Source organism: Cyprinus carpio, chromosome A1, assembly GCF_018340385.1.
Source record: "Cyprinus carpio isolate SPL01 chromosome A1, ASM1834038v1, whole genome shotgun sequence".
NCBI classification, from domain to species: domain Eukaryota; kingdom Metazoa; phylum Chordata; class Actinopteri; order Cypriniformes; family Cyprinidae; genus Cyprinus; species Cyprinus carpio.
In genome coordinates, this window is record NC_056572.1 from 37,759,737 (window position 1) to 37,776,786 (window position 17,050).

General features: G+C 38.5%; 1 protein-coding gene and 1 long non-coding RNA gene across 2 annotated transcripts; both read left to right on the plus strand.

Annotated features, from left to right (window-relative positions):
• Positions 1 to 206: 206 nt before the first annotated feature.
• LOC122146479 lies at positions 207 to 3,865 on the plus strand. The gene is made up of 3 exons (XR_006161012.1): positions 207 to 272; positions 3,279 to 3,475; positions 3,837 to 3,865. It is a non-coding gene; the product is annotated as an uncharacterized LOC122146479 (long non-coding RNA).
• Positions 3,866 to 5,258: 1,393 nt separating this feature from the next.
• LOC122146486 (NACHT, LRR and PYD domains-containing protein 3-like) lies at positions 5,259 to 15,456 on the plus strand. Its single transcript, XM_042765466.1, has 5 exons — positions 5,259 to 6,098; positions 6,260 to 6,433; positions 11,519 to 11,692; positions 13,987 to 14,033; positions 14,279 to 15,456. The coding sequence occupies exons 1-5, from the start codon at positions 5,338 to 5,340 to the stop codon at positions 14,803 to 14,805; spliced, it is 1,683 nt and encodes a 560-aa protein (XP_042621400.1). The 5' UTR covers positions 5,259 to 5,337; the 3' UTR covers positions 14,806 to 15,456.
• The last annotated feature ends 1,594 nt before the right edge of the window (positions 15,457 to 17,050 follow it).

Below are 17,050 nucleotides of genomic sequence, written 5' to 3' on the forward strand. Positions count from 1 at the left end.
CATTTATAAGTAAATGATGTATAAAAATCTTAGGTGCATGTGGGGACATTGCAACTGTACATTTATACAATTAAGTTTGCATAATGCAATATACTGAGGAACAATATACACAGTGCTGACCGCAGAATGTGAATGTGATTCTGCTCTGCACCACTAGAGGGAGAACAAAGACTTATTTGAACAGGTTTCCTGAATCGAAAGTAAAAGTGGAGGAATAGACGCCATTTCGTGCCTTCAAGACCTTACTGGTTGTTGGAAAGAGGTTTTTTTTGGTAAGTTTAAATCTTTTTCTTCATAAAACCATGTAGGTATATAAAATAAGCTGCTGTTTATACTTTCCTTTGCATGGAATTTCAAACTCGGATCATTTTATTTCGACAGTTTAATGTGGCAATATCTGACCAAAATGACAGAAACGTCTATGATTTAAGTGATATTTACTCAGACTTTCTCAGATTGTCGTTCTATAATATTAACTGTTATAGACTGTAGGTCTGAAGTGTGAAGTATCTGGTAATTGCACTTGCTACTATGCTAAGTATTATTCATTTGTTGTTAATTTGTATTATTAATCGAAATCTATTAAAATAGGACATTTAAATGCTTTTTTTATGAAAGCAAGACATAGAGCATAAAGGCAGACGATCATTTAGCAAAGCAAATTGTAAGTAAGTGAGTTTTGAGAGCAGTTTTAAAGATCTGAAGTGATGAGACAGCACAGAGGTTTTGTGGTTGTTTGTTCCAGAGCTTAGAAGCCGAAATGCTGAAAGCCCGACCACCAACACTTAGATAGTCTGATCTTGGGTACTGCAAGTAAATTCTCAGAGCTTGATGTCAAAGTACGAGCAGGGGCATAGAGGTGAATTAATTCAGAGAGGGAAGAATGTGCTGAACCATGACGAGCCTTGAAAGCAAGAACATGAATCTTAAACTGAATGCAACTGATAACGGGGGGAGCCAATAATTGCTGTAAATCAGGGGTCATATGAGCTGATTTTTTTGGTATATGTAAGGGCCTGAGCGGCTGAATTTTGGAGTAGCTGCAAACGATTGAAAACTTTGTTGGGCAGGCCATAAAACAGGGAGTTACAATAATCCAGACGCAAATGTATAAACGTGTGAACAACAATTTCAACATCTTTGTAATTTAGCGAGGGTTGTAAGCAGACAGTTGCAAAGATGGAAAAAACAGGACTTAACAAACTGGTTACTATGGGGTTCAAAACATAATTTGGGATCAAACAGGACACAGAGATTGCGTATAGTAGGGGAGGGATGGACTATAACTCAGTCGATGCTAATGGAGAAGTCAAGTTTGGAGGAGACAAGGAATTTAGTGCCTATTAACGGAATTTTAATTTTCTTAGTATTCAATTTTAGGAAATTCTGAGGCTTCCATGATTTGATATCATGTTAGCAGGATGTTAAAGAAAAGGTAGAAAATCTGAATTGGACTGTGCAGTAAAATAAATTTGCATATCATGGCTTAACTATGGAAATTTAGAATGTGTCACTGCTTAATCTGACCCAGAGGTAGCATGTAGATTAAAAATGGAAGTGGAACAAAGACAGATCCTTGACAGATCCACTCCATGGGAAAAGGTGACAGAATGAGATTTGTGTTCATCAGTGCTAATGAATTGTTGCCTCTCTAAAAGATTTGAATGAAGATATGAGTTTATGTTATATTGAGATAAACGAAATAGAAGTACAGAATGGCAAACAGTATTAAAAGCAGAAACCTCAGGTCTCAAAAGGATTTGAAGGCCAAGGTCACCAGAATCAAGAGACAAGAAGGAGGTTGTTCACTACTCTTTAAAAGAGCAAGTCTCTGTACCATGGAGAGGGGGAAATGTATTGATGAGTGTTGAAATTATAAAGTGGGAAGAGTATCTGCCCTGCAAACAAGCCTGCAAGCTGGCTGATGTAATTGTGTGTTTATGAAGCACATTTGTTATAGCAAAAGTTGTGCAAAAACAAACTAATTGAATGGTGATGGTTACTTATTGAGGATTCAATCATGTGTCCTGATTCAATGATCTCATTCAGAGGCTGATCTCTAAGATCATTATTCAGATTAAGAATTTCACTTTGTTGTAGTAGTCCTAGAATATAAACCGCATTAAATTGTGTCCTGCTTTATTTTTAAAATTTTGAAGTTGTTATGCAGACTCCACACAGATGTCAAGATTAAGCGTATGAACCACAAACAATGGTAACAATTAACGAAAAGCAGGGAAGAGCAGGCCACGACGTGATGACTGAATATCAGATCAGTTTTTCTTCTTGGAACTTTTGCTATAACAATTGATGTTTTATTTCAGTTTCATCCTAAGGCTGTGTTGGAAATAAGTTGTAGTTCTTTCGCTTTACTTCAGTGATTCTGCTTGTTAACAGCAGATGTCTCAATCATCACTGATTAAACACTTAATTATCCACATTAACCATCACTATTGAATGGTCTTGGCCTTAGTCTTGGGTTTTGGTCTTGACACACCTCTGGTCTTGATGTGGTCTTGGTCTTTTTTTTTTGGTCTAAAGGTCTGGTCTTGACTATATCAATTGCACCTGCATTCAGATTATTAGCTCATTAGCTGAGGAGCTCCATGAACTCAGCTGCAGCAGTGCTCAGCCAAGAGTAACACTCGTTCGAACTGGCATTGCGTTTCCACTTCAGGGGAGTCGAAACCCTCTGACATCCACAACATGTGACCAGAATTGCTTGGTATCTCTTGCGGAAAGGAGAGTGTTCGTGTCTTCTGCTGACAACTGCTGAACTGACTCTGACGGCTTTTTAAAAATGCTTTCCAACCTGTGGTCTGTATTTGTAGCTCCGCCCCTATTCACATCATAGGTTCCTTTGTTCAATGACCAGCAAGGTTTCAGGGCTGGTTTCAGAACCAGGATCTGGGCACGGGCACCAAGGACTTTTTTGAGTGCAAAAAGCACAACCACAGTTCCCACAATGGGCTCTGGCCTTCAACCCACCCCCAGTGGAAAAGGCGGTATGAATGTGTCAGAAAAGAGACCCAAAATGTGCAGAACAGTGAGGTTCCCATGAACCAGATTTGAAAAAACATTTAACTACAGAAAAAATTTCTCATAGCTGTATAGATGTACAACACAAAACTGCAGTTCTTACTGCATACATTGTCAGTTTCTTGTACATATTTATATTTTTGTCTATAGATTATGTTATATTTTCTTTGTTTGTGAAGATTGCCAGTTTAACTTCTTGTTTTTTTACTATTTTTAAACTTTGTCTTTGTATGTAAAAGCCTGCCATCAATCTCCTCTTTTTTTAAAGAGGCACTGACTCTAAAATGAGTTGCCCATGAAAAAAGAAAAGATGAGAGCACTGCCTCTAAAATGAGTTCTCCACCTCCTGGATCAAGCTGTGTGTCTATGAGTGAGATGTACATAAGCAATTTCCCCCTCTGTATCCAAGTGATGCAACAGTGTCCTTTGACCTCAGGTAAGGCACAGCACCAATTTTATCATTGTCAGATTATTTTATCCAGATTGATGTAGGCAATGCATTCCAGAAGCCTTTCATCATTGAGTGATGAGTCCTTGTTTGTGATTACCAACACCAGAGAGACAGAATCATTTTCCCAAATCTTCACAATGACAGACAGGGACATTTCAAGGCATAGGCAGAAATCTCTTTCCAGACCCTATCACTAGATCACTTCCTGTTTAACTGTATTTATTTGTAACGTCACCTGAAATAAAAGCATCTGTTAAATAAATTGTAAATGTAAATATGCAGTTGCATTTAAGATATGCAGTATGTATGTAAAAATCCCATTATGTTTGCATTTTGTTATCATCAGGAAGAGACAGAGTTCAGAGTCTCCAGAACACCAGTTGGTGTTGTGTCTGTGAAGAGTAACATGATCCATGAAGAAACCTCCAGAATTCAGGTGGTGGCAGTGACCCTCTGACTCTCTGTTAGTTATAAACATGTACTTGCTTATTTACTGTTAGTGCATCTTGTTTAGTTTAGTATTTTTAAAGTAATGAAATAACATTACGTGTACTACATATATGCCAACACATGCACTTTACTGGAGTGCAGCATGAAGAGTTTTTAAAACCATATCCGGTGTTTCAATATGGTTTCTGCTTGGTCTCCAACAGTCATTATCTTTATTTTCTCTTTCATTTTTTCAGCAGTGGGGATAAACATGAGATGATCAGGTCTGTGCCATCCTCTGCATCCCACTATCAGAATCACATTAGGCAGAAACAAACTAAAGGCAGTCCTGCAGAAACATGCAGCAGGAGACTGGAGACTTGCAGAGAGTCAAGGACCAGCACAAAACCAGGCATTAAGAAACAAGTACGAGAGACTATTTGAGGGAAGCAAACTCCAAGAGAATCAAACCCTCCTGAACAGGATCTACACACGGTCTACATCATAGAAGGGAGTAGAGAGAAGGAGTGGATGAAGAACATGAGGTTTTACAGATGGGAGAAAACAGCCAGAACACAACACTCACAAGACACTCCAATCGACTGCAATGACATCTTTAAAGCCTCAGCTGAAGCAGGATGTGAGGAGAAGAAGCAGATCAAGACTGTTCTTACTAAAGGCATCGCTGGAATCGGAAAAAAAAACCCGTCTCTGTGCAGAAGTTCATTCTGGACTGGGCAGAGGGAAAGAAGCCAATCAGGATGTAGATTTCATGTTTGTGCTTCCATTTCGAGAGCTGCGAACTTGATCCGAGAGCATCCAGTACAGTCTTCACAGACTTCTGCTGGACTTTCATCCGGCACTTCAAGATCTGGACTCACAGAGTTTATGAGGAGTGTAAAAGTTGTGTTCATCTTTGATGGTCTGGATGAAAGCAGAATCACACACTGATGTTTGCAGACGCTCAGAAAGTTTGTGAGGTGACTAAAGACTTCATCAGTGGCTGGGTTGATGTCAAAGCTCATGAAAGGTGAGCTGCTTCCCTCTGCTATCATCTGGATCACCTCCAGACCAGCAGCAGCCAATCAGATCGCCCTCCAAAATACATCCACCGTCTGACAGAAATCAGGGATTCACTGATGATCCTCAGAAGGAGGAATATTTCAGGAAGAGAATCAGTGATGAGCATCAAGCCAGCAGAATCATCTCACACATCAGAAGAGCACAGAAGCCTCCACATCATTGTGCCACATCCCCGTCTTCTGCTTGATCTCATCCACTGTGCTTCAGAAGCTCCTGGAAGAGATCTGAGTGCAGAAATCCTCAAACTCTGACTGAAATGTACATCCACTTCCTGCTGATTCAAGATCAACATGAGGAAACCAGAAGTATGAAGAGAGAGGATCCAGGAGAAACTCATGCAGTCCAACAGAGAAGTGATTGTGAAACTTGCTGAAGTGGCTTTCAAACAGCTGATGAAGGGCAATGTGATGTTCTATGAGGAGGACCTGACTGAGAGCGGCATAGACGTCACTGACGCCTCAGTGTATTCTGGGATTTGCACTGAGATCTTTAAGGATGAATCTGTGATTCATCAGAGGAAAGTCTACAGCTTCATTCATCTGAGCATTCAGGAGTTTCTCGCTGCTTTCTATCTGTTTTACTGCCATGTAATAAAAAATGTTGATACCCTTAAGTTTTTTGATTTAATTTATAGCATTATAAAAAATACAGTTGATAAAGCTGTTGAGAGTGAGAATGGACACCTGGATCTGTTCCTGCGGTTCCTGCTGGGTGTCTCACTGGAGTCCAATCAGAGACTCTTACAGGATCTACTGACACACACAGAGAACAGCTCAGAAAGCATCAGGAGAGCCACACAGTACATTAAAGAGAAGATCAAAGATGATCGTTATCGTCTCTCAGCTGGTCAGTCCATCAGTCTGTTCCTCTGTCTGCTGGAAGTGAAAGATCAGACTCTGTTCAGAGAGATTCGGAGTTTGTGGAAATCAGACAAACAATCAGAGAAGAAACTCTCTCCTGGTCACTGCTCAACAATCTCCTACATGCTTCAGATGTCAGAGGAGCCGCTGGATGAACTGGACCTCATGAAATACAATACATCAGATGAGGGGAGAAGAAGACTGATACCAGCTGTGATCAACTGCAGAAAAGCCATGTGAGTATTAAAATGAGTAAAATGTTCCTGCAGAGCAGCATTATTCTCTCTGAAAGGAATAATTTATGTTGTTCTCAAGAATTAATATCATGTTTAATTTCAAAATGTAATAATTTGGAAAAAAAATGTTGTAAGGTTAAGGATTAATTTTCTTTTCATAGTCTTTCTGGCTGTAATCTCACTGCTCAGTGTTGTGAGAGTTTGTCATCAGCTCTTCAATCCTCAAACTGTGTCCTGAGAGAGGTGGATCTGAGTAATAATGACCTGCAGGACTTAGGAGTGAAGCTACTCTCTGATGGACTGAAGAGTCCTAACTGTCAGCTGGAGATACTGAGGTTTGTGAACAGCTGGAACATTCTATCTGTAGTGTAGATTATACAATAGGATGACCAAATGTGCCATTTTCCCAGGACTCGTCCTGGCCAGGATTTCTATATTGCCTAAAATATCCACGTTTTGGTTTTGTTTGCGCTGCGCAGACCAATTGTTGTATGACAAAGTACCGTACTTTGATGTCATACACCGATCGGTCTGCTCTAGGGATGTGCATCTCCATAACTGAGGCCGATGTGATACGCATCTCGATGCATAGCCAACGATGCGATACATTAAAGATATATATAGGCAGCTACCGATATGATGCGATACGATTCACTGCTATTACAATGCGGTGCGATATGATTTCGATTCGATTCAACATGATGTGATTCAGTGTAAATATACGATGCAATGGAGAAAAAAAAATATATGCTGTGCAATTCAATATGTAGATATTTAACTTTTTTATTTTATTTTGTTGCCGACAGAAATCTTATCTTAAAGTATCTTAAGTGCCATCTGACTTTTTACACATGGCTCTTTCACAAACAAAAAGATTAGTTTTTTTACAAAACCAAAAGATTTGAAGACGGTAAAAAACAGACATTCTTTTCCTGTCCTTGTCTCTAGTTACTTTTAACAGCTCACACATTTAACCAGGTTGAAACAATTTAAGAATGCTGCTCAGGGATAAATAAAACATATAAAGAAATGTTCTGTAACTTGCCAGCAGGCTAATGTGATTTCAGCAGGCTAACTCAGTGAGCAGAAAGCAGGTGGCTGGTTTTTTTTAACATAAGCAATACAAATAAAAACCTTTCACAAACAGGTAAACAAAAATGTAAATATATATATATATAGAAGAAAAACTAGTATTGGCAGTTACAGACTGCTGTAAACCAGATTAGCTTAAATGTCCTACTTTAAGGTTTTTCTTCAGGAAAATCTGTTGATCTACATGATCAGGATGAAGCAAACTGCGCTGTGCAGAAACTATGTCTCCAGCTGTGCTAAACAGTTTCAGAGGGAACACTTGTAGCTGGGATGGAGAGATAGCTCTTTGCCAATGCTGAAAGCAGAGGAAGATCCCCTTGTTTTTTCCACCACTGCAGCAAGTCACAACTCAGACTTAAAGAATCCCTCCCTCTGTAATTTAAAATTTCCTCCTTAGCTCTCTCCCTTGCGTTCTTTGCCGTCTGTGGTCTCTCAGTGTGGAAATCGCCAAACATCTGGTCCAAGGCCGTTTTCTTCTTGGGAGGAACATTTTCTAGGAGCAGAAGAGAAAAGGGAATGTTCAGAAATATTATATCAGTCAATACTATACTACAAAAAAATGTGACATACAAAACTAGACCATAATAACACATGCATCTTCAAATCAACATACAGTATACTGAGTATATAACTTTTGCAAGAGTTCCTAACTTCCCATCAGAACATAGCAAACCTGTCTCTTCCTCTCTGTGGGGGCTCCTGTTACCAACCTGTTTTCAGCTGTCTGGTCCTCATTCATTGTGCTCCCTGCCTGACAATAATTATTATAATCCAGAGACTGTTAGATTTTCTTAAAATAGACATAATTTAAGACACAAATAAATAAAAGTAACAAATGGGTACGAGAGATAGAGAGAGAGAGAGAGACAGACAGACAGACATAGTATACTGAGTATATTCTTCTTACCTTTTCATCCATCTTCACCACCTCTCCTATTAGCTTCGTGAATATCATGTCCTTGGTGTCATTGCCATCCAGGAAAGCCAGGTCTTTGAAGCGTGGATCAAGGGCTGAGGCATAGTGGAGGAGGACTTGGAGATATGTGTAGCGGCCGTCAAAGTCCTGCCTGAATCGCTCCTTCATCTGGGAAATTACTGGTAGATCACTATCATCTGGCTGGAAATGTCTCTTTAATTTGGCCTGAATTGGGGAGATCATTGAGATGGTGGGTTTTTTTTCCTCACTGAGGAGCGTAGCTGCCACTTTCAGTGGAGACATCAATTTGATGACATCTTGAATTATTGCCAAGTCTTCCTCTGTCAGGCTGGCCATGCATTCACTTCTCTTTGTCTGCTTTGACAGCAGGGTGTTCAACACAGCAGGCTGTTGCTCCCAAAAATGCTCCAACATGTCAAGGGAACTGTTCCATCTTGTGGAAACATCATGGATTAGCTTGTGGTTTGGCAGGTGTAACTGGGCCTGCATTTCACGCAGAACTTCAGTTGCTTTTGGGCTTCTGTGCAAAAATGTTTACCACCCCTTCCTCACTTTCACCAAAAGCTCAGACACTCTGTCCAGTTTAAGGGATTTTTTGAGAGGCCAGATTAAGTGTGTGCGCGATGCATCACACATGGGGGTCCATTTCTGCACCAACTCTGGCCAGCATCATATTTTTTGCATTATCCGTGACCAACGCTGTGTCCTTGATGTTGATGTTCCACTCGCGGCAAACGTTCTGCAGTAAAACTGCTAGATAATTCCCTGTGTGAGCCTCATTGAACTCTCTAGTCTGAAGAACGTGGTTTTGCAAAACCCACTCATCGTCAATATAGTGTGCTGTGACAGATACGTACAAGGACAGAGTCCTTGGCACAAGAGGTCCAGCCATCAACCATAATTGCAAGTCGTTGGGCATTGCTTAGTGACTCGGCTATCTCTCGTCTAACTTTGTCATACAAAGCAGGGATTTGTTTCTCAGTAAATAGCTTTCTATTTGGTATGTGGTACCTTGGCTCCAAGACGTGGAGGAGGTACTGGAATCCTTCGTTCTCTGTAACGCTGTAAGGCTGAATGTCTTTTTACGAATAAAAAAGGCGATCGCGTCGGTTATTGCTTTGGAACGAGCAGAGCTGACAGCCAGAGCTGAAAAAAAAGTTGTAATTGTTTGCTCACCCGGCGTCCTGCTAGCGGTACCACAGCTGCTAGTACTAGCAACAGCTGATTCCGAAGGGGAGGGAGTCTCTGCTGCAGTTCCTGCACTCACATTGTGTCGGTGCTTCAAGTGTGTTGTTAAATTAGTCGTACTGCCTGTATATTTTATAGCCGCGTGACATTTTACAAATTTGCATGGGTTTTGTCAAGATTTCCATCTCGCTTATTAAAACCCAAAAGTGTTTCCAAACACTGGATTTAAAATGACTTGGTGGAAGAAGGAAAGAGTTCAGAGTCTGCCATGTTTAATCCGTTCTAGGTGGTAACTCTCAGGAGGACACCTCTCGGTCTCCGTAGTGTTGTTGTGATGCGTCATAATCATGTAGCAGCTGCAGTGGTGATGAGAGAACGCGCTTTCGCAACAGTTCAGAAAGGAGAAATCAATCTAAAAGTTACATAACAAAATATTGGTCGCTTTATAAATAGTAAAAGAATAGCGCGTCTACTAATAATTATATATGAATAAATCGTTTTTTACCAACGCAGATATGTTAGAAACGATGCATCGCAATACAAATGCCAACTGTATCCGATGCACGCTTATTTAAATCGATGCATCGCATTGTAAGCTTTTATGCCGATGCACCGATGCAAATCGGTGAATCTTACCATCCCTAGTCTGCTCAGTGCTGCTTCAAGTCGAACACTAATATGTACACGTATTTGCATTGCTTTGACCATTCTCTGTAGATCCCACCTTCTCATGCACCACGATTGGGATCGATTACGTTACAATGTCTGCATGTTATTGGTCAAACGATCATTACCTTCATTAAGTATGAAAACAGGAAACCAAAGCCAAAACCTGGATATTTTAAGCAATATAGAAATCCTGGCCAGGACGTGTCCTGGGAAAATGGCACATTTGGTCATCCTATTATACAAACACTCAGTAGTGTTCATTTCATCAGCTCATCTGGTCTAACCCATGAAGCATTTTGTTGATTGTCACCATTGTTGAGATTCATATGCTGGTTCTTGATATCTGTGTGTGTCTAAAAACCACTGGAGGTCAAATTTCTATATGTGTCACACAGATTTAAAATTCATTCCCTGTAAATATTAGAGCAGTATTTATTTTGTGTGCTGTAGTTTCACTGGGATGATCATTCAAAACCTAAACATATGAAAAAACAATTTTTTTTTTTTTGGATATAATCAAACCAGCTCATAGCAATTATATGTTCATTGTATGTCATTGTTCTCTTTTCTCTACAACACTACATACAGAGCTACAGAGAGAGATTTAGCACAACAAGTCAAGGGTCAAGAGCACAACTAAATCAAACAATGATCTCCATGATGGTGACATCATTTTAACCAATAAAACGTCAACATCTGACCCTCTGTAATTTTCAATAACAGCAGGTGTCCATCACTAATGCACAATCATCATTTAATTAGTCTCTTAATTATCTCATGAACTTTAACTCTTTGAGGACTTGGGATTTAACTTGAGACTCGTTTGTGACTTGGAAGGAATGACTTGGTTCCTCCTCTGGTGAAATCAGCTGCTGAGTTCATGGGTGGAGCCAAAATATGGCAAGACTTTTACTCTTTGGCCCCTGGACTTCCCACCTCTGCATATATTACAGAAACAAGAGTAATATTTCAGATCTCCTATTTGAGTGATATTTGTCAGGTAACAGGGACCTTTAAATCTCTTATAACACCTTTAGACAGAGCAGAAATGTGAAATAAAATTGACACTGAATGAGGGAGAAATTAGTATGGAACCTCCTGTGGTCAACAGATAAATAGCATGTTATTCTTTGATCTTTTTGTATAAGATCTCAGAATGATTTAGTAAAAGTAATTTCCTTACCGTTTGGAAAATATCTCTTCAGTTCACCTATGAAATGTAGTTTAACTGTGTTATTTTGACGACACTTTGTGGGCATAAAAAAAACCTGTCAGTCTTGAAATATCTGTAAATCGGAACTTGCACAATATGCAAGGGCTGTTTTAAGTTATGATTAAGAACAGTCACACTCACACTTTCAATGTTTCAGAAACTAGCAGAACATATCCCACTGTTTCACTGGTAAAAAGCATAATTTTAATTAGACCTAAATATTTTGGTCTATTTAATACATAATACACAATATAACTATTAGCTCTCTGCCGTCAAAATAAGATTTCAGAGCTAACCTTTCAAATCATTGTCCATCTGTAGGTTGTCAGGCTGTATGGTGACAGAGGAAGGCTGTGGTTATTTGTCTTCAGCTCTGAGTTCAAACCCCTCACACCTGAGAGAGCTGGATCTAAGCTACAATCACCCAGGACAATCAGGAGTCCAGCTGCTCAACCACAAACTGCAGGATCCAAACTATAAACTGCAGATACTCAAGTATGACAAACATTTAACTCTTTAACCTTCAACCCACATCAAATAGAAGCTCAAATAGAGTGAAAAGTGACTTTTTTTGTTTAATACACATTTAGGAAAAAAAAAATTAATACTATGATTTGAAAGACAAGCTTTTGTCAAGGTAAACTTAGGTGTACTTCCAAGAACACTCCAAAAGGACACCAGGGTCCTCATTTATAAAATGCTGCATAGAATCCATCCTACATTTGATCTAAGGTCATTTCTCAAGTGTGATTCAGAGAAATTGACATATGCACAAAAAAACTTGCATACACCTCTCTTCCAAATGTGAAATTTGTAAATTGCAAATAATCTTTAAATTGTGTGGAGCTGAATAGTTTCAGATCTCTGCTTGTAAATGCCTCCTAATTAATGTCATTAACATATATTGAGTTTACACAGTCCCAGCTAGATGTCTAAGGTCATTGAATCAGAAACTCTTATTGGTCCCTAGATCTAGGCTGAAGAGAAAAGGCGACTGGGCTTTTGCCATCGCCGGCCGTAAATTGTGGAATAGTCTTCCAATCTCTATTAGAACAATTGCAACAGAATCTCTTTTTAAAAACAAGGTTTAAAGCCCACCCCTCTTTGAGAAGGCTTTTAGTGTATGAGCCAACAGGAGTTTATTATGTCTAATTATTATTTGTTTGTCTTGTCTTTATCGTTTTTATGTATTTTGATTCTTTTTAAATTATATTGTTCAGCACAATGGTCAACCATCGTTGTTTTATTGTGCTTTATAAAAAAAAAAAAAAAAATAAAAAATAAACATATAATAGAGCACCAGTCAATGTCCAAATCCTTTACTTGAGAATGGCGAATGGCAAGAATTGCTCGGATTTCCAATTACTTGCAGTATTTAATAGTGTATGAGTCAATGTAAAGTTCATTTGATTGATTATGGCGTGTTGCAACATTAAGCACTTTTCCAAATAAAATAACTTTTTATAAATCTAAACATTGCATAGCGTGGATTGTGTATCCATAAGTTATAATTAAATATGGGCATACACGTTTTATAAATGAGGCTGTATATACATTTCAGAATGGCTAGGCACACATGAAAAACATTCCAAAACACAATTTCCAATTGTAAATAATAATAATAATAATAATAATAATAATTTAACTAGAATAGCAATGTATGTAACTAACTAGTACAAACAGCAAAAACTGTGAGGGGAAAAAAAAAAGTATACTGCATTTTTTAATACAAATAAGTCAAGTTGTGATACCAAAGTCAAATACTACTTAAAGATCACATGAGACCTAGAAGGGTGTTGCAGCAGACTGGAGATCCCCAAGGAGTGAGAGCTCCAAAAGTGGGCAGGATCCTTAAATTATCTCCTTCCTTTTGTGAAGATCTCAAACCTGAGGTTTGTGCTTGCAGAAACTACTATACCAACCACATTGACTTGACTATACAGTTTGTTCCTTCAAAAAAAAAAAAAAAACCTTGATAAACTCAGAGAGACATTTTGCAGAGAGACAAAATCCATAAAGCGATTTCAGTTTAATTTCCATTCACCCTATTAATGTCAGGAAATTGCCTGTCTGTGTTGTGTTTTCCCTCTCCATGTGCTCCGTGACCCAGTTTCTCTCTCTCGTTGATTGTTCATTTGATTCTGGTGTGTCTTGTTTCTAGTCCTAATCACCCTGTGTATTTTAGTTCCAGTCTGTGTATGTTGCATGTTCCTCCTTTGTCTGGTCTGCTATGCTGTGTTTGTGTGTCTTCTCCCTTTCCCTGTGTGGATATACCCTATGTTTTTGGATCTATTAAAGATTGTTTAGATTATCCACATCTCCGTCGTTCGTCTCTGACACAGACCGTGTCAATTAATTCATTTAAATGTTATATTTTTATGTTTAATAATTATCAGCGTTTATTCACAAGCCCCCTGCAGTTCCCTCAAGAAACCCCATGGGTTCCCAAACCCCAGTTTAGGTAACCCCGGCTTACTGGATGCTTGGACTAAAAACTTTCCCAGAGTTTAACAGCTTAAACATAAAACATGCTTCTCTGTTTTTAAAGTATTATTCCCATTCTATTGTATTTATTGAAATTTGGACTTCACATGTCAAATTGTGAGGTTTTCAGCTCACAATAGTATATAGTTTATGAAGATGAGTTGAAAAATTTAAATAAAGCAATGAGCCAATGAATGTACATTGTTTTGTTTTTTATGTTTTATATCTAAGCATTGAATACAACATCATTTCATTCTGTTATGCTTTCATACTTATCAGTGTGGTGTGTGTATGGGTTTCTATAGGTTGGGTCATGGAGGAGAAAGGAGAATCAAACAAGGACTGAAAAAATGTAAGTTTTAATAAACTCAACCAAACATACAAAACACCAGATTACTTGTGATATACATAACATGATGTGCATTTATATGTAAATAAAATCATGCAGAAAGAAAGAAAAAAAGAAAGAAAGAGGGGAGTAGATGACAGGATCACTATTCATCCAGGGATAGTTGTAGCTGAAAACTTTATGTATTTTTTTATTCTCATTTATTATACAATGCTATAAATGATCTTGCTGCTTTTTCTCAACCACAGATTACTGTTATCTCACACTGGATGAAAATACAGCAGACTCTCGTCTCGCTCTGTCCGAGGGGAATCAAAAAGTGATTCGAGTGAAAGAGCGTCAGTCATATCCTGATCATCCAGAGAGATTTGATTACTATGGTAACGTTTTATGTAAAGAGAGTCTGACTGAACGCTGTTACTGGGAAGCAGAATGGAGTGGAGTGGCTGACATAGCAGTGGTATATAAAGGAATAAAGCGAAAAGGAAACAGTAATGAGTGTTTTCTTGGATACAATGAAAAATCATGGACTGTTTACTGCACAAGTAGCAATTTCTCTGCATTACACAATAAAAAAAGCACTGACATACCAGCCCCTGCATCCTCTAACAGAGTAGGAGTGTATCTGGACGTGTCGGCCGGCACTCTGTCCTTCTACAGTGTCTCTGATACAAAAAGCACTGACATACACTTACACACATTCAACACCACATTCACTGAACCCCTCTATGCTGGATTTGGCTTATATCCAGGCTCCTCTGTGTTTTTGCATTAGAGATAGAAATTGAACTGATTCAGAAGTAGTTACAAGGACAAGTTAGGCCCAGTTGTGACTTCAGACTTGTAACCCGAAGGTCGCGGTTTCAAGTCTCTATACCGGCAGGAATTGTAGGTGGGGAGAGTTAACGTACAGTGCTCTCTTCCATATTCAACACCCACGACTGAGATGCCCTTGACCAAATTTGCTCTGTAAAAATGGCTTCCCACTGCTCTGGGTGTGTCTTCCCGGGGTGTGTGTGTGTGTGTATGTGTATGTGTTTTCACTATTCATTGCTGTGTGTGTGCACTTGGAAGGGTCAAATGCAGAGCACAAATTACAAATACCATACTTGTCTACACGTCACATCACTTTCATTTTCAAGTTTCAAAGGTAGTTAACAGCATAATACTAAAAGATTGCATTGTGACTACGCCTCTGTAACCAAACTTTATACAATTAGAACCAATGGATTTAGTTCCTAAGGAAATTTCTGTATTGTATTGTACTGTCATCCTGTACTATATCTATTGTTTTTATCTTTTTTGTATTTAAGTATAAAACTCTGTCCCACAGACAACAAGATTCTTTGAAGGCCAACGTGCTAACATCACTGCTGAAGAACTGTGATACACTACTACCTTCAATAAATTATACTCCTTGCAAGAACTTTGGTCAAACTAATTTATTTTATGTGTTAGAATAAATCTAATACACTGGAGAGCCACCTAAACAACTGATCAGCCAAAAACAAGAAAATCTATCATACCAACACAGTCCCTTTTAGAGGTGTGTCAAGTTCTCAGATACTAATTTTCTTAGTAGCATGGCTCTTAGCAATAAAATATGACCTCGTGGTATAAAACTTTGTGTAGACTTTGTTATACTTATTTCATAAGAATGCATTTTTTTGTTCATAACTTAGTCTGCATATAGTTTACATACCCATATTTCTATCTAGACATGATACTATTATATTTAATGGTACAAGAAACTAGGAAATTGTAAAATCAAACAGATTAAGGATTTTATCTAGTGAATCCTTCGGAGAATCAAATGGTCTAATTGATTTCTTATTCGGCAAGAAAATTTTTTTTTTTTTTTAAACCCCCTTTTTGGTCAGCTTTGACTGTTTGTACAATTTGCATGTAATTTGTTATTAGAAGACACTTGATTCATTACATCATTGAAAATAAACCACAGATATGAGCTGAAACATTTTTGGGTGTGGCCCATTAATTGGGCTTTAAGTTCTGATTGCAATGTTCAAACTTCCCAAACTTGGTTGAACACCAGGAGCGTCGTTTATAAAATGCTGTGTTGTGTTGCTGCCTGATTAATGTCATTAACATATAATAGAGCACCAATCAGGGGTGTCGCTAGACCTTTTTTACAGGGGCACGGTCCCCAGTAAAATACCGCTGTTCTATTACTGACGAATCCTTACACGTCAGAGGAATACTGATGGATATATATTGACATATACTGACCTGAAAATCATTTTCTCTGATAATATTTCAGCAATCAAGTCATATGTGCTTTCTATCCACTGTTTAGAATCAGAACTGGTGGTGCCAGATATGCGAATGAATCACTCAACTAATCGGTCAAATGGGTTTGCAAAAAGGTCTAAAATGGTTTGCAATTCAGTTTGAGTCATTCGGATAGTTCACTTACACACTGGAATGTTTGCAGTGGAGAAAGGAAATAAAAAAAGAGCACGAGATGAGGTGGATGTTTACCTACAATCCATTGTTGGAAACTGAACTTGCAAATGTCCTCCATTGTTTGTCAAAGATGAAGCAGCTCTTTATTGCACATGCAGCTTGTGAACGAGTCTGAGCCAAAGGTAAAGACCATAGGCAGAGTATCTGTAAGGCTGCTGGCCACAGGTCAGAAATTAACGGGGGCTTGGGACAAAAATGCCCCTGCACAGTTAAACTAAATTCCTGACTGTTGTCACAAATAAAATGAAATGAAAAGTGTCAATTGTGGCATTAAATTTGATCTGCTAATCTCCTGTCAACACTACACTGGCTCCCTATTAAAAATTTTGTATATTTTAAAATCTTGCTAATTACTTGTAAAGCCCTGAATGGTTTAGCTCCTCAATACTTGAGCAAGCTCATATAACATTATAGTCCTTCACGTCCACTGCTATCTCAAAACTCTGGCCATTTGATAATACCTAGAATATCAAAATCAACTGCGGGCGGTAGATCCTTTTCCTATTTAGTGCAGAAACTCTAGAACAATTTACCTA